The sequence below is a fragment of the Anser brachyrhynchus genome, assembly GCF_964034855.1.
Source record: "Anser brachyrhynchus genome assembly, chromosome: 15".
NCBI lineage: Eukaryota > Metazoa > Chordata > Aves > Anseriformes > Anatidae > Anser > Anser brachyrhynchus.
In genome coordinates, this window is record NC_137733.1 from 230,879 (window position 1) to 257,773 (window position 26,895).

Consider the following 26,895-nt stretch of genomic DNA (forward strand, 5'->3'; position numbering starts at 1 on the left):
GGAGCTTCTGGATATCGGTGCTGAAAGTTAGCATTGTAGGTCTTCTGTAAAACTGGCAGAGAAACTGTCCTGCTTCTCAGAACCAAATGACTGTTAAATTGCATGTAAATACGTTGCTTAACTGCATTTTTGCAAACCTGTGCTCTATGTGGAAAAATTTTAGATAGTTTATCATTTTAAAGTAGAATTTTGTGTGCAGAGAAACTGACCAGAAGCCAGCAGTAACATTTCTACATGATTTTTTTTTCATTAGTTTTTATCAACTGTAGCGTGATTGAGACCACTTGCTCTCCCTGTGTCCAGCCGATTTTAACACAATGGATCACCTGGGGACAGCGGATGCCGAGGACGACTCTGGCTCCCTAACCCGGCTTGCTCCTAGTCCTCACAGTGAAGCAGTTGCACATGAGTTCAAGGAACTCTCCTTGCAGTCCAGTCAGTACTTACCTCCCCTCAACGAACGGAAGAATGGTGAGTGCAAAAGTGACTGTTCTCCTTTACTCAGGGGTGCTTAAATGTATGCAATGGGAATAACGTAGTTTGTTTGCTTTCTTCAAATAATGTTACTGACTGCCTTCACTTGCTTTTCCCAATCCACATTATGTAAAGTGCTACAGTGATTGCTTGCTATAAAATCTGTCCTGATCAGCTTCACCTGTCATGACCTTAAAACTCCAACTGGAGTACTTTGCTGAGGCCTATAGAATAGAGAGGTTTATATTTTTAAATATTTTTTAAGCCACAGATAGTATATAAGAGACGTATTAATAGGATATTTTTGAAAGGAGTTGTGTTAATACCAGACAAAAAGGGAAAATTAGCAAGAACAGATTTTTCTGCAAAAATAATAAAGATAAATAAACCCCTCATGAACCCATGTTGGCTGGGACCAATGACTGCATCGTCCCCCAGGTGCGCTTCAATAACCTCAAGGATCATCTTCTCCATAGTTTTACCAGGCACTGACATGAGACTGACAGCCCTGGAATTGCTAGTGTCTTCTTTCTTACCCTTCTTGAAAACTGGCACAACATTTGCCAGCTTCCAGTCTACTGGGACCTCTCCAGATTCCCAAGATCGTTGAAAAATAATTGAGAGAGGTCCCGCGATGACATCAGCCAGCTCTTTAAGCACCCTGGGGTGAATCCCATCCGGACCCATGGACTTGTATGGATCCAGGTGGAGCAGCCAATCCCGCACACGTTCAGGGTCGGTTGGGAGTTTGTCATTCCCACCGTCATGGTCCTCCAGCTCAGGGCCCCCTGGGTCCCGAAGTCCATCATCGGTGTTGAAGACAGAGGCGAAGAAGGTATTAAACGTCTCTGCTTTGCCTGTGTCATTGTCTGTGAGGAGACCTTCCCCATCAAGTAGCGGACCTATGTTTTCTTTGGTTCTCCTTTTTCTGTTCACATATCTAAAAAAAACCTTTTTTATTGTCTCCCACAGACATGGCCAGCTTCAACTCTAGTTGGGCTTTGGCCACACGAATTTTCTCCCTACAAACACGAACAGCATCCCTGTGTTCCTTCCTTGTTGCCTGACCCTCCTTCCAGCAGCCGTACACTTTCTTTTTTTGCCTAAGCTCCAGTAGAAGATCCCTGGTCAGCCAGGCCGGCCTTCTGCCCTGCTTGCCTGACTTCCGATATTTTGGAATCGTCTGATCTTGTGCTTTTAGGAGGCAGTGCTTAAAGATGGGCCAGCACTGATGCACACCAATGCCTTCAAAAGCAGTTTCCCAGGGGACCTTGCTGACTAGTTCCCTGAGCAGCCTGAAGTCTGCTTTCCCCATATCCAGGGCTGAAGTTTTGGTGGCAGTTTCCTTCTGTCACCATAAATTCTAAACTCAACCAGTTCATGGTCACTATGACCGAGACGGCCGCCAATTGCCACGTCTCCCACAAGACCCTCTCTGTTCTCTAGCAACAGATCTAAGAGGGCGCCTTTCCTAGCTGGCTCCCTTAGCACCTGCACCAAGAAGTTATCATCGAGGTGCTTTATGAACCTCCTGGACTTGCTAGTGTCAGCCGTGTGGTGATCCCAGTTGATGTCTGGCAAGTTGAAATCCCCCATAAGGACAAGGGGAGTTGATCTCGAGGCATCTCTTAGTTTTGCAAAGAATAATTCATCAGCATTGTCGTCCTGGCCAGGTGGTCTGTAATAGACTTCCACAATGACATCCCCTTTATTTGTTTGTCCCTTAATCCTTACCCAGAGGCTCTCAGCTTTGCCATCGCCGACTTGAAGTTCCACACAGTCCAGCCCATTCTTCACATACATCGCCACCCCGCCACCTCGCCTACCCTGCCTGTCCCTCCTGAAGAGCCTGTCACCATCTATTGCAACACACCAGCCACAGGACTCATCCCACCAGGTTTCGCTTACGCCGATGATGTCATAGATGTGGGACTGGGCCAAGACTTCCAGCTCATCCATTTTATTCCTCATTCTGCGTGCGTTTGTGTAGAAGCACTTCAAATGCACCTCCCTACACGCAGCACCTTGTGTAGCCGACCAAAGGACCTCACTAGCACACGGTCCCTCTGATTCTAGCGCACCATCCCTTAGCTCATCACCGGCGTGCCTGGTTTTATCTCCTTTCCCCTTCGACTCAAGTTTAAAGCCCTATCTAGTTTAAAGCCCTTATTATTTGATGTCCAACTGATAACCTGTTTTTCTGTACCAAAAGCTCACAAGATAGCTCATAATCTTTTACCATTTTGTCAAGGAAGCACCACAAATACATATTTAAAGAAAGCTATTCCATAATGAGACTAAACATGCCAACACTTAACTCATAAACCTCATGAAGAAGAGAATGTAGTGGGTTTATGCATTCCCTGTTTGTAATTATACCCCTGGGAAATTTGTTTATTTTTTTTAATTGCCTGTAAAATTGAAATGGATGACTCAGGTGTGTATGTTGACTCTGAAGTCAAACCTTGCATTTTCTGAAGGCTAGTAATACAAGATTTCACTAAATTTAAAAGCAAAAACGCCTTCTAAGATCGTTAGCTTCTAAATTTCTTTAATGAGCAACCTTGCTATGAGTGTGTTAATTATATATTTACCCTGTTCACTTAATTTCATTCTTCTGTTACCTTTCTGCTTTTAGGAATACAAATAAATTGTCAAACAAGCAGTAAAACGAGGTGTGCAGCATCAACTCCTAAACTTAACCATGTTTGTTGTTGAGTATTTAATTTTTAGTTCTTCCATATCAGACAGTTGTTTCTTTTCTTTCTTTCATGAATTAGTGAAATAACTTATAGGTAGGTTTTGCGTTGTCTTCAAATAAAAGCTGCTAATTGTTTATTTTCCAAAGAAATGGCAGCAGCAAGAGATTCTAATGCTTGGCTTGTGGAAATAAGAGCAGAGATTTTCATAAATAAAGTGTAGGGGGGGAGGATGAAGATTTTGAGAAGCTGCCTTTCATTCGTCTGTGCCAGTTGACTTAAGAACAGTTAGCCATCGTTATTTATCACAATTCTTCTTATTACTTAGGATCCTTTTGGGCATTTGTCTGGAGTAAGTATCAGGCCACCCACAAAGATTTTAATGTCCTCTCTGACAAAGTTTAATTGTAGAAAGTTCATGTAATGGGCCATGGCCTCACATCATCGAGGTCTTTTTAGAACACTAAGTCATCTGGTTCAAAATTGTTTTCAAGACAGTTGTAAGCATAAGCTTATTGATTTTTAAAAAAGAAAAAGCTCAAGAAATAGAACTGCAGAAGGGACAGAATTCATAGTGTTGGAGCATGTTTTTTGGAGGAATACAGTCTGGTAGATACAATAAACAAGTGTTTGATGGGCACCGGTGCAATTTCCTATCCTTTTCAGTTGTATGGATCTTTCTAATACTGTTTAAGCATCCTGCCACAGAGAATACTCTTTCAGTAAATTCTGAAGTGTACTTAGAGGAGCATCCCAATACTTTTCCTGTCCTTATGGGGAAGAGCTGACTATATCTGACTTTATACTGATTGTGTTTCTGGAAGAAATATCTATTTTGTGTTCAGATTATTTTCTTAAAAGAGCAGTCGGAGTTGTGGGCTCTGTGATCCTCCAGAGCACCCAAACTGTTGTTCACCTGTAATTTCAAATTTAGTCATTTTGATTCACAGGAGAATCCAGACTAAAATTCGGTAGAAATGGTGAAAGTCAAGAGAAAAATCATAGAAGTAAAATGTGAATTTGATGTATTCATACTAAAAGTAGCTTCAATACTTACTATCTGTTTGGACAAGAAGAAAATCCAAAATTGGATTTCTTCTGGAGTATTTTAACATGTCAGTATTTTATAAAGTCTGTAAGTATATGAGACTTCAGCACACAAAAATACAATGGCATTCAATAGAAAAATATGGAATATATAAGTTTTTTGTTGTTGAATAATTTTATGCAGGAAGCATTATAATTACTGTGAGCTTCGGTAGTCATCCTTTAAACTTTGTTTACTTGAGGGAGACTTTTGGCAGTAGTCCAGTAGAAGGCTGAATTATTCTAGTGTTGTTCTGCATAGTGTTAAGCTGACTTCCCCAAGTCAGTACAGAAACTGCATTTCAGGCTTTGTCATTGACACTACAGGTGTGTGAGGTTTATGGTTTGGTTTGGTTTTACATGGAGGCAATTATAGAAGGGTAACAGAAACATGCAATGAAATTGCAGGCACATGCCTGGTGAGTTTGAGATGATACTACTTCATTCTTTTTTTTACAGTTTACTTCCCTTCCCCTGCCCAGTCTGTCTCCAGCAATCAGTCATACAGCAAAACTAGCATTATGGTTCAGGTGAGCATAGCTCAATATTTTTTAGTTCAAAATCTCATGGTGCAGATTAACCTCCACAGGAACTGTTGTCCTTTGAGTTGACAAAGAAACATTTACGTGCTCTGCCAGCTCTGTTGAAGAGGTGGTACCTTCCAGTAGAGGACCAATGACAAGCAGTTGGAGGGAAAGAGCATCTTAAACTTCTCCAGCCATTTACTAAATGCAGGAGTTTACTCCCTGAATAAAGACAAAGGGGTAAATTCTTCGGAGAGTGTGAGGGAGAGAAAAGAGCAGCAAAATATTCTTGTCCTCTCAAATTTAATTCATTCCATTACAAAAAGACTCTGAAAGAGAAATATTAACTGATTAACGTTTCATATTCTAATTGTAAGGCAAGTAATAAGAGTTTTCAAGTTGATTTGCTAGGTAAAAGGTTTTATTGCAGGGCTGAAATACTTTAACGGAGTCATCACTAAAGCAAACATTTACTTTAATTTTGGGGGATTAGAACAACAAACTGTTTATAAAACATTGTATGTATTGATCTGTAATAACAACTCAGTGTATGTGTTTGTGTGTAATAACAAAGAATCACCTTTCTAGGATGTTACATGGTGGTCTTCTAGACTGCCAAAATTTTAACATTTCCCTTTTAATTTGACCAACTGTTTTCAGGTTGACAGCTGTGGGGAATACTGAATTGCTGATTAAATTTGAGCTTCTCATTAGTCCGCATCTATTTCTGGATAATTAGTCAATACACACAACACATTGATTGTGTAAATTTGTTCTCAGTTGATTGCAGTGAATTATCATGCCTGTCCTCTGGAAGCCAGTTCTTGTTCAACTTGTCAGAAAGCAGCAAAAGTTATCTTTTCAGTGCTTCTGATTTTCATCCCTGGTGATTGGACACTGAAGATATACCTGTAATTCTGGCAGTCTTAACAGCAGCCACTGGCATATAGTCCATGGCTGTGGCATAGCAGTTGGACTGCTCACGTAAATGGAGATTGGGAAGCAGAGTGCCGTAGTCTTAAGAGGCTCCTGGTTTGCATTCCTGCCTGCAGGATACTTGATTGTGTACAGTTCACCTGTGCTTGAAGCTGGAAGGACTCATCTGTGTCAGGCTGCTATGTTGTTAGGAAGGCCAGCGGCTGGGAGAGGAGAAAAGTGACACAGATGAGGCTCTTTGGGAGCGAGAGGAAGAAAAATGATGACTAGGTGTTGTGTAGCTGGACTGCAGTGGAGGAAGAATGACAAAAGTAGCAGGCAGGCAGGCAGCATGGCACAGCTGAAGTACTAGTCAGAACAATGTGCTGCCCACGTACTGTACCGCACTTTCACAAGCTTCTGTCTGAGAGCCAGGAGGTGGCAAGGGAGGGAAGAACAGGTTGTCTGCTGCTGACAGCAGGAGGGTGGATGGGGATGGTGCTGCATGCAGCCTTCCAAACTGCTGTTCCAGAGCCAAAGGGTGGGAAGGGATCGCACATGCGGATACCATCAAAGAAAAGCAGTACTGCCAGAGCAAAGCCTTCTGCGTGCTGAATTAGTACTTTCCCAGCACTGGTGAGCATGCCATTTGGGCTGGGAGAGGTAGGTGTGAAGGTCTTACTGTCAGGAGCTGTGCAATCAGAGTTGTTTGAAGGTTACCAGCAGAGTCAAAAGTTTCTAGCTTCTGCCTTCAATAGCAAACTATCTTGGCTTTCCAGTGGCTTCCTAACCTATCCCATTGTGCCAGAATTGCCTTCATGTGACAATGGCTACTGGTTTCTGAAAGAGAGACAGTAAGTTACTTCTGTGCAGTCAGTATCTGCAGATGAGTGCTCGGTTATGTTCTTGTAAAATGGGTAATTGGTTGGATCCTATACAGGCCATTGACTGTCCTTTACCACTTTATCCGCCCACTTCAGCTCTTGGTCTTGGCTGTAAACAGATTGTGTGTGTGCACATGCTCTGTCCTTTGCATTGTGTGGCAAAAGAGTTCTGCCCCATGTTGCTCATGGGTGTCTGCTTCTCAGATTAGCTACATACAAGGTTGCCTTCGGTTCTGTGTCGAATTGTCCCGTTTGTGCTGGAGGAGGGTAGAAGAAATTGTGATGTGTCTACCGTGGCTGTCTGCTAGATCTTGTGCATTAATCTTTAATGGCCAGCAGCTAATGTTTTACAGGAGAATTGAGCTAATTGTGAAGAGATAAGAATGTTGGATGGTTTGTCAGGAAAAAAACCTTGAGGGACATTGAACATCTTTAAAAGGCAAGACTGGAAAAATCCCTATTAAAAGAAATTAGTCTTATGAAATTAGTGCCTTAGGCTGCATAAGAACAGGAACATTCAGGAACCAAGACCTTAAGGTATTGAGTCAGATGAGAATGACAGCTTCCTATAGGCCACTATATCTCCTATAGGAATTGGGGGAACTGTAGTGAATTACTGTGAAGATAATAAAAAAAAAAAAAAAATCCAAGTGGTGTGTATTGTGTAGTCCTAAAAGATCCATGGAGCCAGCTGCGATACAGACAGTTCTCAAAATAACTAAATGAAATCTGTGTTGCACTTAACCTAATGATATTGTTTAGATAAACTTGATGCACCAGGGGAAATTTTCTGGCATCTAGAAGAGTTGTGGGCATACTGTTTTTCCTGTTATCTCTTATCTTTCACTCCCTCATTAAGTAGCACTGGTATCATACGTTCTTGAATAGCTTTACGGCTTCTGAACAAATTCTTAATCCTCTCTGCACTTAATAGATTTCAACCTGCAAATTTGATGCTAGGGAATCAGGGCAAATTTGGGATATTCTCCTTGTGTTCATCTACGTCAGTTTTTCCCACTTTAAGTTCTCTGATTAGGCATGTTTTTTTCTCTCCTAATGGTACAGAGTAGGCTAATGTGCATAGAAGTTACTTTCTTGAGACAGTTTGGAGAGACAAAAGCAGAGAAAAATGGATAGTGGGAACAACAAATGGAAAACTTAGTTCTGATTAAAGTAATAGAGTGGCACAGAAAATAATTGGAAATGTCACCTTAAATTTAAAGTTTCACAGTCACTAAGCTGTAAGCAATGAGATCTGGAAAACAGCATACAGATGTGATTAACAGCAAAGCCCTCCTGCAAAGAAAGTAAACAACAACAACAACAAAAAAAATGAAGTGTATTGTAAAAAGACAAACCTAGATAAAGAAGTATACAATTTATGAAAGTACACTCTAGAGGTGTATATATGTAATACCGTAGGTTGTGTGTGCATACGTGTATACTTCTGTATATAGTATGTACCATATAGATGTATAGAGTAAGTTATAAATGAAGAATGGTTGCCCAGGGAGGTTGTAGGATCCGTGAAAACCTGAGTGGGCACAGATCTGAGCAACCTGTTTCAGCTGACCCTGCTAGAACAGGGAGGTTGGATTAGATGATCTCAAGATCTCAGCTGTTCTGTGATTTCTCTCTCCTTTAAGTTTTAATAGTCCACAGAACATCCAGTACAAATATTCTACTAAAGAATCCATTGTAAGAACACACGATGTTTTAATTAATATATGTTCGTCTGTTTGTTTGTTTGTTTGTTTTAAGGCATGGTGTCAGCAGAAAGAACAAATGACTTCGTGAGGATTCTTTTGCCTTCCCCCTCCCCCCATAAAATTTGAATGTTGTCTTATCTGTTATAAGATGAGAGAGCAAAATGAGTAGGTACTCATTTCTCAGTAAGTCTGTCTTTGTCATTGGTACTGCCAATTCCCACAATCCTAGCATTCCCAGGGCATCAGTCAGTGTCTACAAGGAACAATTTTCAAATGTTAAAGCATGTGAAAAGACATACAGGCCAAAACTCAGAGCTCTCTTGGGACTGTGACCTCTTAAATGGAATATATTCTGACATTTTCACAGGCTACATGAAAGAATTCCAGCAGGGTCATTCCATTTGGTAAACTTCTAAACAAACATTCTGTCATTTTAGCTTGATTTATAGATTTTTATTTTAATTGTCTGCTTATTGTGAAGAGATTAAGATGGGAGACATGACCTGTGACTGACTCTATTTAAGGCATCTGGTATATATGAAAAAAATCCTTTTAGAGGGCTTGGCATTTGACTGATTACAGGAGATATGGAAAGTATGCTTTCTTTTAAAGAGATCTCTTGATCAAACTGACTTATTCTGACTTTTTTTTCCCCTGAAAAAATTCCTTGTGGATAACTACATGCATAGCTAGAAATGAATGTTAATTTTAAATTCCACTGTATAATTATTTTAAATTGCTAGAGCTAAATCCTAGCTGCCTATGTTATCATTGAAATGTTAGCTTGTGATACAGCCACTACAAGATGGTAAGGTGGTGCAAACAAACTGGTACGTGATGTGCAGAATTTATTATATGAGCTCTTAGCAAATCATAGATGGCATGGTGGGTGACCGAATACTGGCCTTAAAAAGTTATGTATAATATACTTTTATATAGGTGTATAAATTTATATGCTGTTAGATGTGTATATGTGCAGTTAAAACTGCATATAAATAGTATTTATCTAAAAATAGTTTATGTATTTTTATGTATTTTTATGTATTTTTATGTATTTTTATGTATTTTTATGTATTTTTATGTATTTTTATGTATTTTTATGTATTTTTATGTATTTTTATGTATTTTTATGTATTTTTATGTATTTTTATGTATTTTTTACATATATACTTTTATATATGTATTTATCTAGATGCATATACATGGGTGCAAAATGGTGGGGAATCTTTCATTTAGACAGTGAACACTGACAACATTAATTTTTTTTTTGTCCACTTCAAAATCTCATGGTAGTGAAACAGCTTAAATGCCTACCTCTGCTCTTATTTATTTATTTGTCTGGAGTTTAAATTCATCTGTATTGGGTTTTCCATCTGATTGCAGAGCAATGAATTCCATACGATGTGATGACTTGGAATGTACTTTTAAAGCAGTTGTTGCTTAGTTATTTGTTTAACGAGGTTAAAGTTGCACACTGTTAGTGCTTGGCTCACCAGGCCACTGATGCATAAAAAGGTACCAGGGCTATGCCGAGTGGCAGGCAGGCAGGCACTGTGGGGAGCCTGGTGTAGCTGCATTGTTTCCTCCTGTACCTTGTGATTTTGGAGAACCTCAAGCAGGCAATTCCTCTTTCTAAATAATGATTTTTCTATAGGCTGAAGGTTGGTAGAGCACTTGAAAGTCTGTGTTGCAGGAGGATGGGAAGAAACAATACCACTTTGCTTACATTAAAAACAAACAGGCGTGTATGAAAACACTATGCAATACATTGTTATTAAATTAGGTGTTGCTTGGTTTTCGTTTAACTGACAGAGACATTCCATTCTGAAGCCTTTATTCTTCATTTCACCCACTTATATGCAATATATACAACTTAAATTGAAATTAAAAGGAGAGGTACTTCTACCCTCTGAATATAACGCAAATTCCAAGAGATATATTCTATATCAAAACAAAAAGCACCTCATGTATCTTTTACTTCAGCTTCCATTTTTGATCCACTGATGTTATTTGTACCCCAGTTTAAACCTGCAATTGATAGATACAATACACATGGCTTACGATTATCTTTTAGCTGTAAGAGATGGTTGTGTTTTGGTGTTTGATAGAAACTGGTGTTTTAGCCACAGTTTTATTTCTAGCTCGTTATGATTTTTGTATGATCCTCAGCGCGATCCAGCTATTTGTACTGCTGAAAATATTTCTTTGGAAACAGGTACATGTTTAGATCAGAGAGGTTATACACTCAACGTTTACTTTGGAAATGAGTCGTTCTCTTTCAGATATTACAGAACATTCTGTATTTAAGCACAGTCAGCAGCAGAAGGATGAGGTGAAAATTTAGCTATTTGAAAAAGGGTTTTGGCTATTGAAATGTAAGTACAGAAGAAAATCTGTGTTAGTACTCATTTAGCTTGAAGCTACCTTACTGCTGTTACTGAAATCTGAGGATGGTCATTTGAAATGACACTTAAAAACAGTTGATAGTTTCACAAAAAGTGGAGGTCCCCAATCTTACCTTCTTTTCCACTCCTTATTTGTTCAGTGCATTTCTTTTATTGGCTCCTGTGTACATCCAGTTACAGGATTAGCCAATGCAACTGCTTAATGGCATAATTTCCTAGCAAGAAAATGAATGTGTTTTTTGGTTTTGTTTTTTGGCAGGCCAACTATTTGAACTGGGTTACTGTGAGATTAGACCAGAGCCAGTACAAAGGAGGCAAGATGATTGTGTGGTTAGAGCTGGGGGTGGAACATGGACAGAGAGGAGGGAGAAGGAGAAATGGAGAGAAGTTGGAAACATCTCCTTTGGCAGCGGCAAAGTTGTAATTTGGCTTTTGAATGATACTACACTTTTGCATTATTCTTAAATGCTGGGTTACCACTTGCATATAGAACACAATAAATATTGCAAGTAGTAGTCACTTTAGCAGATGACAATGTAATGAAGAAATTTTTAAAAAATAAAAAATAAATGCCATCTGCAATGATTTAAAAATCAAAATGGGAAATGAAGGGAGTATCATAGAGCAGTAACAGTTTGTGGTATGTCCATCCTGCAGACAAAGAGTAGATTGTTTTTGGGACACAATCCACTGGTCCTATATGAGTCTTTAGTTCTTTCGTACTCAAGAAGTTGGATATTGTCCTAAGTTATAATAATACAATAATACAAAATAATAAGGTTGAGATGGACCTGTGGAAATCATCTAATTAGACTCTCTAATGTACATGAACACAAATCAACTTGATGCGAATTAAAACTGTGTTTTTTTTACTTAAAATACAGCACGTACAGGGAATAGTAGTAGTTCTTCCAAGCAAAACTGCTTCGCTTTTTTTTAATGTTATTGCTCATATGAGATTCCCTGAGATACAAAGGTATCATGAAGTGTCTAGTTACCTTTTTCCTTCCAGTCATTCTTTCTCCTTCACTCTTTTCTATTGTTAGCAGATTATTCTTCTTCTGCCACTTTAACATTTGTTCCCTCTAGTCTGCTCAAGCTTTCACAGTTTCTATTGTGCTGTATAAAACACAACACATAAGATGTGTATCCACGTAAGATGTTTTTCAGAGATAATCTGTGTGTCTTTGCACTGTACTGTACCATGGAGATCCAGCCTGTGAATCTTTTTTATTTTATTTACTCAGATTTCATATTTACTTAGCCTCAAGATTTCTATATCTCTCTGTAAGCCAGGAATTTTCTGCACTAAACCCCTGCCACTTGCAAACACACAGGGAAAAAATGGTCTAGCTTCATCTTGATGTCTGCCCCTGCACTGATCTGTACAACTATAAAAATGACTTGCATCTGTACCTGATCTGGGGTTAGACTATAGCCATAGGAATAGATTTTTTAAATGTATTGCTACTGTGTAAATCTGCAGTCTACTAACATGTCCTCCAAAACGTCTTTCTCTGCAGTTGTGCAGGTTGAGTCTTTCTAATAGAATGAATGGGAAACCTCTATCACCTTCATCACTTCTTAAATGTTCTTTGGTATATAGTAGGACTAAATGACATTTGACAATTTTAAACAGATATATAGCATTTCATTTGGTAGTTGTGTTATTCAGTGAATATTTAATAAAACAGCCTAATTATGTTTCCTTTTTGTAACTTTTCATTGGTAAGACTCGTAAGTCTGTTTTGTAAGAAACAGGTGATGTTGGAAAATAAACACTGACCTTACAAAGAGAGAGTGGGTGAATCCTCCATTCTCTGAACTCTGAAATTTACTAGGATTTCAACAAAAGTATTATTATCAAGTGGCACAGTCCTATATATATATTTATTTTTAATGTGACCAACCTCTTTCAGATAGAACCTTTTAAATTTGTGGATTCACTTCATTTGTTCTGCTTATTTTTTTCCTCTGCTGTTTGAGGAGGTTCGTCTCCTATACAAGATAACCCTCCCAAAATCTTTAGCAGCTGTGGTATCGATACTTCTTGCTTAACGGATTCTACCGCAAAGTCTTGAGGTGAGAGGTACTCTCTTAAAATTGCAGAAGACACTTAAATAGTTCTTCAAATGCTGTTCAACTGGGAAAATTCAGTTTAAAAAAAAAAAAAAAGATTTAACATTTCTGTCAAACTGTAGATTAGATTGTATTGTTTCTTTTCTCGAGAGCAGTGTGACTCACTCCTCTCAGGTAACATGGTATTACTAAAAATAACAAAACATACTTGTGGTAGAGAAGCAGAACGACCCCACTTCTGCTTGTGAAGTCTGTACTTTGCCATTGAATAAAATTTTAAATGCTGGAGTAAAGTGCCATTCAATATGAATAAAAATGGCAGGGAAGGGCTTTAAATTAAGACATTTGTTTATCAGCTCAACTGTTTTCCAAGTCAGATTCCAATGGATCCGTGTCCAGCTTTACTTGCAGTAGTAGGGTCTTTCCTTTATTAACCTAATGCAAGAGAGACATTTTTCAAGTACTGGGCTTGGCTGATAGCACTGTGGAATATCCTGCTCTTAAGGAAATCTTTTAGTTTTTGATTGGATGAAAAGTGATTGTCCCTTAATATTTTTTAAAATTCAGTTTGTACTCAACTATTAGTGAGGGCTAGCTTTTTTTTTTTCCCAAGGCCAAAAAAAAAACCAAAACACAGTACTTATTTGCATTCTAGAAAGAAACCTTTAGATTAACTAGACGGTTATATTTACAGCAGCAAAATTGCAACAGATTTAATTTAAATATTACAATTTCATTAAAATGTGTATAAACACAGAAGTGCTGTGAACAATCTTTAAAATATGCCTAATGATTTAAGTCCTAAATGTAGAATTCAAAGAAAGTCTGCACACATACTACACTTTTTAACTACTGGACATTAAGATACTTTTGTTTCAATTTTTCTCAGTTTGTAATTTTCAGTATTGGAAAATGACAAACTTGTTAATGCAACACTAAGAAAAGATGCGACTGGCAGTCTAGTGTAATAATACAAATTGTGTGGAATGTGAAAGATGGCACTTTAACTCCCATACTTCTGTTGCTTTGAAGAGTAACTATGAATAAAGCTGTTAGCTGTTGCATATTTTCCTTTGAAACCCAGTATTTCATGTGCCTGAGAAAGGCATTTATTTGCCTTTGCCTCATGGTCATCTTACTCACCATGCTATTGCCAGCCATTTGTCAGCAGCTTTCTTGAATCTTTTTCCTACACTCACTTTTGCATGTAGTATTTTCTTTCCTTTTGCCAACAAAGCAAATTTCCACTAAATTTTTGCATTAAAACCAACTTACATGTTGAGAATCCACTACAAGAATTTGAAAAGAAAAAAGTGACCAAAACCTGAGCCCTAATTTTTTTATTTTGCTTGGAATTTATTTTCTGGATATGTGGAGTTTCTCAACAGTAGTTTTGTTTAATATTTGCTTAATATTTGGCTGGAGGCAGTGAGGAAGTTCATTTGATTTATGATGAGTTCTTCCGTGGTAATTTTTCTTCTTGTGTTTGAGAAAAATCACTGCAAAAGTAGATGTATGGGAATTGCCTATAATTAGTATTTAAGCAAACTGTAATTTAAGCTGATAAATTTTAAATACGCAATGTGCAAACAACAAATCTTTAGGCTGGGAAAGCTGCCTCAAATCATTTATGCTGCAGGAATTTTTCTTTTGCCTGTAAGCTCACAGATGGGAGCAGTTCTGGCATTCCTCCTCCCAGCAGCAGGAAGGTAGTGGAAGAGAGACTTTCAAGTGGTGCTACTTGTTGTGCAGCCCCACCACAAGTGCCTGGGAGTTCACTGATCAGGCGAAGAACCTTTGCACTCCTTTGTGTTGAATGATGCTAGTCTTGCAGAAAGATCCGAAGAGGCAAAATGACTTTTCTCTAGTCTCCAGTTCTGAGTCAGGAGTTTGTTGTTGCATGTCGATCTGTTCAAATCTGATGCCGTAAGAGCGAAACGTGTTTTCTGAGTGGAGATGGCCTTCATAATTTCATGCTGAAGGATTTAAAATATAAAGTAGGGATATGGAAAGTCTGTATAATGATGTTTTTAGGCCAAAGGGAAGGGAAAATGCATCTGCTGTAGTTAATTTTGACATACTGTGACTATTTAAAATGATGTATAGTTTATTTGCTCTAGGTAAGTGAAATGTGAGTTAGTCTTCTAGTCTTCTGTTCCTGTACAGCTCATGCCAGGTAATTTGAGGGAGATCCCTTTCTCCAAACCTTCCTGATTGACATTGAAATTAATGACTCGTGTGAGATGAATGTAAAATGCTGGAGAGAATGGCAGATCAGAAGCTGTGCAAGGTAATATTCCTAAAACTGCTGGGAACAATGAGAAGTGTAACTGTAATACAGAAAGGAAAATAATAAAATACTTGTTTTTTCAATATGTACAAAAAGGAATGGAATCTCTCTTAAATTGCAAGGAAGCACATGGGAACCATGAATGGCTTTTCCCACTTAGGTCTGCTAGATAAATCTCTGAAACAAGGCGGGGGGTAGCAGGGAGGAGGTTCCTCAACATAATTTTTTCAAATGCTAATAGGCAGCTTTGTTTACTCATGAAACTTAAGAAATGAATGTGCCAGTCAGGCAAAGATCAAGTATTTCTGCTGCCTACAGCAGCGTGCAGAGAAGCGGGGGAAGGGACACAGTCCTCAGCATTAGTTTGTCTTAGGTATCAGCAAATGCTGCTCCTTCAGCAACTGCTGGATTTATTTTTAACTGCTTGACTCATTCTTTGTCAGATGATTGACCATCAAGCTGCATATTGAAACACGAATGTGCAGAGGAAGCAAACATAACTAAAGGAAAAGGGGGAGTGGTTGTCTGGGAAGAGAGGTGGGGATTTGGGAGTTGTGCTTCACATGCTCTGTGCCTGGTGTCTGAGGGAGTTACAGGCTCCAAAGCAGACCGAGCATATTGCAGGTCAACCTCGAAAGTGAAGGATGATGGCTGCTTTCGCCTGTGGGAAGATGCAATTGCTCATTTGTTAGGAGAAAGAAACTGGAAGCAGCATTTGGGGCAGCAGTGTACTGCTTGGTGACTTATTAGTATTTTTTCCTATGCTGGATGTTGCCATTCTAAAGGATTCTCATCATGATTGATAGCTCCAAGAAGCAGCAACAGGGCTTTTCCGAGATTTTACCTGCAGGAGATGTTAAGCCATTGAAGGAGAAGGAATGCCTGGAGGTGAACAGCCAGAAAAGTCTCAAGGAAGGTTAGTCACTTGCTGCTTGGGGACGGGAAATGCAGAAGTACTGTGCATATTCAGTTCAAGTATTTGCGGTGTCGTACTGTATGTCAAGAAGTATTTTTGTTCATCAAATTAGGTATTGTTTACCCTCTAAAAGCTAAATTTAGAAATTACCTGAGACTGTTAAAATAATGCTGGTAATAGCTTGATAGAAATTGTATGAAGAAAAATGAGTGATTACTCTCTTCAGAGTAAAATGTAGTGCTAAATTCGTGAAGGACTGAAATTTTCTGTAAATATTGCACAAAATGCTTCAAAATGGCACTGTTGAAATAAATACAATGAAACAATGATCGTAAAATATAACACTACTAAAAATAAAACCCCACAAGCCGTTATAGACATGAATTGCTATCTTATTGTCAACACTGCACTGCTTTTCTCAGCTACTGTCTTTTGTAGAATACCCTCCTCCCCCTGACACATTAGATTTGAGCCTGCTTTCCAGATACCTGCTTATCAAATTAATTTATATCTCCGTATATGATTGCTTTTAGATTGTGTGTGAAATTGACACAATCTACAAGCATTAGTTTGCAAAATGTCAATAGTTTGAGGATACATAGAGCTTTGTTTAAGGCTGACAAACATACATTTTAAGTATTTGCTAGGCTGTGGCAGTAATACAGCTGAGACATGGAAGTTGTCTCATTCCTTCTAGCTCGAGGTATTCATCTAGCTGGCCTGTGTTAAGGGAGAGAGGGAAGAGACCTCTGCAGGTCAGCTGCCAGCCCTGCAGAGGACACTTGGTTAGCTGGTGCATGTTAACATACCAGGCTCTTTGCAGATCAAGACTCAAACTCCAACTTTGTAATGAGCCAAAACCAAGCTGTATTTTGTAGCAGACAAAATCCCTTCACCCCTTTTCCAGCACTCTGCCTTGGCTTTTGCTCCAGATATCATTGGGTTGTCTGGTGATGCAGAGATTTTTTCCTCGTTCTTGTGACAAGACTGCTTTCCTCCCCTACCCCTGCTATACAGGATGCTTTTCTCAGAATTTCAGTGCTGGGTTTGGTTTTGTTTTTAATTTGGAAATTAATAACAATTAAGATCGTGAAAAGGTACCCTGTATTCCTTACGGAATTTAGTAACTGACAGTTTGTTTAAACAGGAAAAAAAAACACGTTACTTAGCTCTTAAGTTAGGGCTGGAGAAACACTGATCAAAAAGATAGAGAATGAGTACAGCACTGATGCATGTAACTGTCTGTGGCTGAGAGCATAACAGTTCTGCTTCCCTTACAGCACAAAGGTACTGCCTGAAAGACAGTGATTGAGAGAAAGGGCCAACAGTGGTTTCTTTTTCATGGTGGATGCCTTGTCGACCCCAAGCAGGTTCACTCAAACCTGCTGCTGCGACCTCTGAAGCTGTGTGGGGCAGCAGGAACAAAGAAAGGCAAGGAAGTTTGGAGAGGGACAGAGGAATAAGCATACAATTTTGGAAAAAATTGTAGGGAAAATACTAACAAATGCAAACTACCAAGAAAAAAGGGGAGAAATAAGTAAAATAAAAAATTCAGTAGCATGATGGATCTTGTAGGTGGGCTAATAAGTAACCACATTAATTTTTGTCTTCAGTCTTTTTTGAGTATGTCAGTTACATAGCAAGTGGCTGAAAGAATGTACATTACAATAATGACTGTCTGTCAGAGTAGGAAAAAACCTACAATTAGGGGACACTTGTACAGTCTAAATTCATGACTGTTTGGAGTTTATCCAGTGCATAAAAGAATATGTGATTGTTTTCCACGATCACTATTTTTGCTTCATTTTCTCTATTTTAGTACCTATTCACTGCTTTCACTTTTCACGAGTGAATATTCCTAATTCTTTTATCTTTCCTGAATTTTGCAACCTAATAATTAAAATAATGAACCTCTTTTTGAGAGTATGAATGGACTACAGGATCTCCTCTTCCAGCCTTTCTTCCTTCTACAGCTAAGCAAAACCAAGAATTTTCTTTATTGTAGAATGAATTATTGAAGGCATAGCAAATGTGACTGGTTTTAAACAAGAGAAGCTAAAGCAGACCTTCACCTTTTCCATTTATAATATACATATGTAGTTCAGGTATTTTGCAGGTTTAGAAAAATTCAATTGCAGTTAATTTTAATAAATTATTTAGATAACAGCATAAATAGTTTTAAAACACTTCTCATTTTACAGAATATATTAAATTAGCTCATGGCGGGATTCTTTCTCTTTTTTCTTTAAAATTCAAATTAAGATGTGACTATTTTAGCACCTGAATCATCATCATCCCTTTCTTGCTCTGAAACAACAATACATACGAATACCATCTGTATGGTTAAAATTTTTAAAAAAATTGGGGGGGGGGGGGGGGGGGGGAGTCCTGGATGAAATATGTAGAGGTCTATGTAATTCAGAAGGTGGCATAACCTTTGCTTCCTAATGTATTTTGCACAGATTTGATAAATATAAAAATCCTGAGATGATAGTTTGCGTATTTCAGCAATTAGTATTGTTAGGTGCAGCCCTTTTTTTGCTTGGTATTTCTTTACAGGGAAGAAGAGTTTTGGTGGAAACACAAATCCCAACACTGACTTCGGCAAATTAATACTAAATGCATCGGAAGGTTACATTACAAAGATGATTTTTTTTCTTTGCTTATGCTAATGACTTCTCTCTCTCTCTCTCCCCCTCTCTCTTAAAGTATCTGATAGCACTGGAAGAAATCCTCTTACTTATCCTACTTTCTTGTAAAAAAGATAAAAATAAAAAATCTTACATATTGTCTGTTCTGTGAAAACAGAATTTCTTAATAACATTTTCTTAATTTCTTAGTAAGATTTCTTATCAAATTACCTTTTGCATGAACAAGGAATAAAAAAGACTTCCTCTCTAAGGCTTACTCTACAATGATAGCTAAATAACTTTTAGAAATTCCTAAAGCATTGACTTCCAATGCTAAGTGAGCAGCCATAATATTTTAAAAATTCAGGTGAAAAGCTTTGGATGAAATCAGGACATCTTTGTGCATATGCTTAGGAAGAAAGAGGTAGTGATCAACAATGTGTCTATTAGGAATACGTTTTGGCTACAGATGAGGTTTCTAACTGAGGAGTGAAGTGAACATTGGCAATTTTACCTTGTACCCTAAATTGTTTTGATACAGAGATTGCTGAGCTCATGCAAGAGTGTATGACCATGCAGGAAAATTGTTGAAGAGAGTACAAAATTGATTAAACAGATCAGTATGGTCCTATCTTTCATATATTAATCTGAGCTTCAGAGTTACTAGTTGCCTGCAGGTTACTGTAAGGAAAAAAAATAATAACCAGGAAGGATTTTTTTTTCCACCTTAAAGCATAATTTATTTCCTATATTTGTATTCCTTTTCGATTTTATGGCCTTCGGGAGGAACCGGAGACTGGTAAGTGCTAGAAACAGGATACAGGGTAGAATGAGTGAAGTACAGGGACTTCTCAGGTGCTTGCTGGAAGTGTCTTCATGCTGTCTGGTTAATAGATTACCACATTTAGGCAGGAGTGGTTTCTTCCCTTCCTCCCATGCAACAAATCAATATTGAATGAGAATTGTTTTTTAACAGATTTCCTGCTATTGATGGCATGTTGCGTATTGGTGGTACTCTTGACCTCTACTGCTCTCCTGTGGTAGCATGTAATACTTAAGGACTTTGCTGGTATTAAAAAAAAAAAAAAAAAAAAAATTCAAAAAAGCTCTGTTTTTTTTTTTGATGTGTTTTATGTCCTCGCTCATCAGTGGCATTCTATCAGATGTATTTCTCAAGACACAGATGAGTAAAATGCTGAAAAAATAGTATGCCTGTTGACTTAGTAAAGGAAGCACTATAAATGCAAATATCCTGATCCTGTGAGGCTGTATTGAAATTCTTAACTTTCTTAACTTTATCTACTCTAAACAGTTTCTTTGATGACAATGAGAGAATTGTATGTCTTACAAGTAAATCAATGCTTATTCCACTTTTTTTCTTCAGTATAACACTTGAACAGACAATAAGTATATGGTAGTACTATTATAATAGATACACGCTTAAATACTTTAATAAACCAAGGTCACAATGTATTAGTTTGATTTTGTATGTAATCTAGATACAGTTAGAGGATATGAGGGATAACCAGGAATTGTAAGGAAACTTGCTATGGCAATTCCAGTCATGCCAAGATTTCTTAAAACTTTCACAGAGTTTAGGCCTAAAACTGCTGCTGCCAAAAGTGGGCATAGTCTCATCCATCCCTGCCAACCTCTTCCTTATGTTGGTATTAGTGACTATGTAACCCTGAAGCAAGCTGGATCAGTGAGTCGGTATCACTGAAGACTGTTTTTTTCTGTAGTCTTAGTTTTCAGCCAGATTGCACTGACCTGGCAGCCTGCACCTTTGCCAGTATTGATGCAAGAGGAACAGCGGTGGTTGGAGAGAGGAAGAGACCATTCATTGTCTTTTCATCAGCATTCAGGTCTTAGATCACATTAAGATATGAAACCACACTCTGAAACCACTGTCTGTTTTGTTGCTGTGCTGGAGGGTTTTTTCTTTCCTTTCACAACGCATCCAACAATGCATGTATATACCTCAGCCTTTTTAATGCGACATTCTTTTTAATGTAGTGACTTTGCTGTCACTGCAAGCAATCTGAGTCATCCACAGAGCAGGCACCCACAGAAATTGGATGTTGTTTACGTAGCAGAGTTGACACAATGCCATAGCTTACATCTCAGTTTGCGATCAGGCACTTAAGTGTAAACCCACCTTCTTCATTGTTTTAAACTGACGTGTAATCTTGTGACCTGGATGATCTGCTTGGGTATGTGTTTTGTTTGCTGGTCCTTCTGTGCCTCGGAAGAGCCTGGAAAATGGAGGGTAGTACCTTCTCTCAAGAGGGCTTGCCTGGAAATCATCTGTCATCATTCAATGTAATATGCTCCAAACTATCACAGAGCAAGTCTGTACTAGATGTAGAATTTGAACCCAACTTTCATGAGTCCCTTGACAGTACATTTCTTGGCTGACAGCAGTATTGGAGGAAATGTCAAATAAGTTTAAAAAAATAAAATCAGAAGACTGTACTAAGCAGAGGAATATTGCAGATTTAGAATATGTACTTATTGTTAATATACTGAATATATGCAATTTTACAAAGTGCTTGAAATGAAAGCTTCAGTTTATTTAGACTTTCTACCCGAGATGGTAGTGATTTTTTTCATTTTTAAAGAATTGTGAAAATACAGGTTTTGCTTTTTAGATCTATATACATACATACGTATATATATATATATGTGTGTGTATATATTCATCCCAGCAGACCTTTCAGTAATTTGTTTGGAGGCTTTTGCATGTTCTGACTTGTTTCTAAGCAACATATTCCATAGCAATAAGATATGATACAGACTGTTCTGTTTCCTTGTCATTTAAGCTTCTCAACTGATGATAAGTTATGCTTCATATTTTTTTTTAAATGTTAAGTTTACATCTAGCTATCTTTCCCATCTAGCTTTTTGTTTTCTACTTTGTCTGATAATGTTACTTCTAGAAACAGTTATATGTACAATATTACTGGCTCACAGACAAAGCTTAAATCACTGCAGTGTAGTTTAAAAGATTTGGAGGTCCTGAAGGATTTCCCTCCAGAGCTCTGATGAGATTATCTGAAATGGCCCTCAGTAGTCTTACTGCTATAATTTATATGCCGAAATGAAGTATGACTGAGTAACTGCTTAAAATGAGTATGAACAAGAGACAGTTTTACTTTTCTTAAATTATGTAGGATATAGTCTTAGCAGAAATTCACATACAAAATAATAGAAAAAAATACATTAAAATATGAAAGAACGAGTAAGGATATTTTTTTTGTAAAAATAAATAGAAGAGACTTGTTTTTTAAATGGTACTTTGGCATACAAGAGGATTTTGAAGGTTTTTGAACCTGAGTAACACATTCACAGGTTTAGGTAGTGTCAGATTTCTTTGAATTATTTATTTAAAATTATTTAACATTATATTAACATCTTCAGGCTGGTGGGAGGTGAGTACAAAAAATTTAATGTATTTTGTGTACAATTTTAATGCATTTGTGTATAATGCTGTACAACTTAGAATCACTTCCAACAAATTACAGGTAGCAAATATTTTCATAGCTTTTCCCTCACCTTTCTTCCTTCTTTGACGTGCCCTACAAATGAAAAGAACACTACATAATCAAATTTTTGGGTTTGGACACATACAAAAAGAGTAATACTGGGTGCAAACTAGTTACCATATTTTGTAAACTTCCTCAAATGTGCACACTGTATAACCTGTTCTTTATGTTACTTAGTGTATAAAGCATTCAGTTTACTACATTTTCATTTTTATTCACAGAAAAATTAAAATTAGTTGAAAAGTTTAACTGTTTTTGTCTCAATGAAGCATTTAATGAGTTATTTAATATAAACTTAGCACAACACCATATAGAGTTCAGAGATAAACGTTTATGACAGGAGAATGCAAAACTTTTGCCTCTTAGTGTAAATTACTTTTTTTTTTTTGCCTTACTTAGTGTAAATTACGTTCTGTTTAGAAAATGCCACGTAAACTTGTGTGAACAGATGCTGTTTGGGGTTGCAAGGGTAACAACTGAAAAGAGGTGTGTAGTTAAGTAGTTGATGCTTGATTTTAGCAATTCTGTAATCTGTTGTGAGGTCAGTCCAGAATTCTAATACAAATCTGATGCTTTGATTGCTTGTGTAGTCCACCTGCCATCTGATATAATACTCTCTCCTACTGTACTGCCACCCTGCCACTCCTATACTTGTATTAATCTTATAGTCCTGGTGCCAAATAACTAGTTATAAATAACTTCTGACTGAGGATTGTATTTTACAATATGCACAATACAATAGATAGAATTACCTTCTGCAGCAGTCCTTCAGTGCAGCTAGAACATCTGTTGTTAACATCTATTGCTCTGTGCTTCAAGCCCAACATGTTAGAGACTTTGGCTGTGTAAAAGCTGTTCTAAGCTGGCAAAAAGAAATCAGGGCTTTCTGTGCAACAGATTTTAATTTAAAGGAAACGGCCCTGTTTCCAGCACTGTCTGTTTCCATGGCAGCCAGCCTAGCAGCCCGCACTGGAGTTCCTACCACTCTTGGAAATTTCCAAGGGAGTATACAGGAATGTTGGGGATGGCATTTTCCCATTTTTACTTGCAGTTTTAAGGACTTAAATATCTCATATCGGCTGGATTTTAACTTTGAAAGAAATAATGAGTTGATTGCATAAAGAACATTTTTGAAAAGTCAGTACATGATTTTTCTTCTTGCTGTCATTTTAAAGAACTGTGCACTGTCTAATGAACACCTCAGTGATTTGGTCTTTCATCTCTAATTGTTAAATGTCAACAATTATTTTAATGCTTTCATAGTACCTCTGTAAAAAAGACAGAATTTAAACTTGATTAGAAATTAATAGGATACATAATTGTGTTAGATGTGGAATTAGGGCTAGAATTACTGCACACAGTATGAGTTCTGGTATTTTTTCAAGACAAGAAGCAGTGGTGAAAGCTTGCCAGTCAGTGTAGATAGTGTTGTTTCTGCTGGACAACTATCAATTTATTTTTGGCCTCTACATTCCAGTGCTTGTGATTATATAGTACTACTTTGAGACACCTTTTCTATAGGATACAAATTAGATTTGTAACAGAGTGATGGCTGCAAATCATATGCAAACTTTGTTTGCTCTTTAGTAATACACTTAATTTTCACTTACTCTGCTGCTCACACTGAGTAAGACCTGACCGGACTATTCTAAATTTCTTACCTTTCAAAGGATCTTTTACGGAACGGGATGTATACTTAATTAAGTGCCTATTTATTTGGGCTTTCTTGCATTCAAACCAGCATAGCGAGGTGTTGAGGATCTGCTTGGTTGGCCTCTATAGGCCTTAGTGTTTGTGAACTTGAACAGTAGTCAGTGTTTGAAAATAGAGGCCATTAACTTGGTAAAATTTACTACTGTATGAAAATATGTTTCAAGATGAGACTTCTCCGTTTTATACCATCCTCTCCGTTCCCGTGGATATAGAACTGGTGGTTCCCTGATATGCTAACATGGGAAGAAATGGTAAGAGTTGGGAGCGCCAGCCTCTGGCACTTGTGGTTTTTCAGATGGTGAAAAACCTATAGCTCCCCTGAAATCAGAAGACTTCTACTGACTTTGTGAGTCAGATAACCTGGTCTCCTTGCTCTGAGGAAGGATTATGCATCATCTTTCTGTCATTAAGTAATAAATAAACTATGTAAGTTTAAATGATAATTGCAGTGCCCAGAGAAAACATACAGACATTTTGGAATCTCTTGGCTTTGTGCTAAAGTGTTAATTTTGAAATCATACACTGACTTGAAAATAAAACAAAACGCCCTCCTTCCCCTGACAAAACAGGAGTTTGGCTGACCTCTCTGTGCATGGTTTTTATTCAGAAGCAGTTCGAAGACAATTCTGTAGCATGGCAGTGGTGTGAAAGGACGTTCCTGCCAGATAATTTAAAGTGCAAAATATTTGTTCTGTCTTTTAGCGACTATATTTGCTCAGTGGTGTTAACATAGCCCTTCTTTTGCACATGCATTTTAAAAATGAGGAATGGTATTACTGAGGTTTGCAGCATATTAACATATTTAAACCTTTGTCAATTCTGGGCCTTTATTTTGGAGATCTGTCTATGATTTTAGATGTTATGTAGGTAACTGATTTTAAAAGTGTGAAAGTGAGAAGCAAGCAATCAGGCAACAAGCTGAATGGGTGCAGCCAGATAAGAACAATTTGTTAAATACTATGTTTGAGTAAGAAGCACCCCCCAGGGGGACTTTGTTTTATAATATCTTGTGTCTTTTGAATTCTCCCTTCCCCAGATGTCACTGTTTTGTCTGTAAATGCTTATTAAAAAACAATAATAAATTGAACAAAAAATACAGTATAATAACTTTGTCTAATGCCTCAATAGGTTTCACGTTATTTGGAAGCTCTATTCTCCTGTCTCAACCATCATTATTAGATTTACCTTGTTATGTGCTACTGACTGTTAAAGAAATCTTTTGCTATATGGATTTCTATGTCTCTATATAGTAAACAAGGTCTGTATTAGATTTAATTACGTTAAACTAACCTGCAATCTATTGTATAGAGAGTTTCTCACTGAAATACATCAGCAATTCTTTGCCAAAATTGCAAAGCTGAGCTCCATTCTCACATCTTTCATTCATCTTTGAATATAATTTCATCATATTTTCCTTATTAAAAACTTGTGATTTAGTTTACATGACTGCCTTCTTCCATACCATTCTGGCTGTTACTTCAGCTGCTTTGTGGGTTCCTATTTCCTTTCTAGCTTTTCACAAACTTCATTCTTAGTTCCCTTCCTTTATACCTATTACAGGCTCATCTCCATTATAACGATACTAGTCTGTCTAAAATGCGTGTCTGCTCAGTTGTAGGGCTCAGTCTGCCTAACTATAATGACAATATAAAGGTCATTACTGCCTGTACCATGACCATCTGCTTTGGCACTCAGACCTAAGTCAAATATCCTCTTTGACTCGACTTTTGTCTAGATGATTCAACTCTTGTAAAGATATTGCCATTTCTTCCTTAGAAACATCTCTGCTTCCTGATTTTTGTCTCCATGTGGCTAAAGTTATTTTAGTTCCTTACATCTTGTTGATGTATAAATACTAGCTTTTTTCCTGGTTTGCTTGCTTTGGAAAAGTACAATTTTTTTCAGCTTTTCAATTTTTAAAAAAATACATTTTTTTTCATTCACAGTGAATTTCTATTTAGAAACTTTTTGTTCTTTAGTAACACATTTAATTGTTCAATATTTAAACAACAACAAAAATCTGACACCAAACTTCTTTCTTTCCTTCTTAATTTTTGAGTTGATTGCAAAAGCAAACATCTGGTTTTCATCCAGCTTTGTTTCTGTTGAACCTCCTTGCTCTGATCAAGTCAAAATATTCAATGATTATCTTCTGATCCTATCTTTATGAGTTGTCTTTTCTTCAGTATTCTCCTTGCAGTGCTTCCCTATTAGTCATGCTACAGGCTGTCCTTTCTTGACTATGTAATACATACGTTCCTGATATTTATTTAGTGAGTGAGTAACATCAATTTTGATAGCTTTCAAAATCCACAGTTTTTATGACTGGTCAAGACACACATGGGACAACTTCAAAAACATATGTGATGTCCAGTGTAGGTTAACAGGTGATGGGTGTGCAAGTAGTATTATCAGAAACCATAAATATTTGTTACACATATTTCTGCCAAAAAATGCTAGAACTTAACATCTATGCACATACAGTTTATGTGCAGCTACATACTTACAGCTTTTCTCATCCTTCTGCCATAGTACTCTACATACTATCTTCTAAGACTACATTGTTGAGGATATAGATCACTTTTCACTCTTTCTGCAAAGCTTAAGCCAAATATCTGATCATAATTGAAGCCACAAACCATAGATACAATACATTCATAAATTATATAGCAGGATTTCCCATCATCTACATTTGGAGTAAATAAATGTTCATTAAAGAACTGGTTGGAAGCAGGTGGAAAATAAGAGATAAGCTACCCACATTCTTAGCGTTATTTTTTGCTGAGTAGATTTACTTTCTGTCTCTCCTTTCCGCATTTCCTGTGTGAATGCTGCCAATCATAGCCATGGCCAAGCTACATTAATTTCAAGAACTGACAAAGTCCATCAGGCACAAATACAAATAACGCATCCACTGGGTATGTTTTTGCTGTGTTGATGCTTCTGTGGTGTAGGGCCGTGTGCAGTTGCGTGTAAGAGGGAGTCGGAGCCTTTCCCTGTTCCTGACTCCCACCATGCAGAAAGCA

At 37.5% G+C, this 26,895-nt stretch overlaps 1 protein-coding gene across 5 annotated transcripts in view; it reads left to right on the forward strand.

The window, feature by feature from the left end:
• Positions 1-26,895, forward strand: part of MRTFB (myocardin related transcription factor B) — an 88,427-nt gene that overhangs the window by 21,859 nt on the left and 39,673 nt on the right. For 3 of the 5 annotated variants that reach the window (XM_080556929.1, XM_080556932.1, XM_080556930.1), the window contains exon 3: positions 254-471. In XM_080556929.1, the coding sequence (XP_080413055.1) occupies positions 318-471 (154 nt within the window). In that variant the 5' untranslated portion in view covers positions 254-317. Of the gene's footprint in view, positions 1-253; positions 472-9,402; positions 15,982-26,895 lie in introns of those variants that run through there. The other 2 variants (XM_080556933.1, XM_080556931.1) reach the window with 2 other exon arrangements.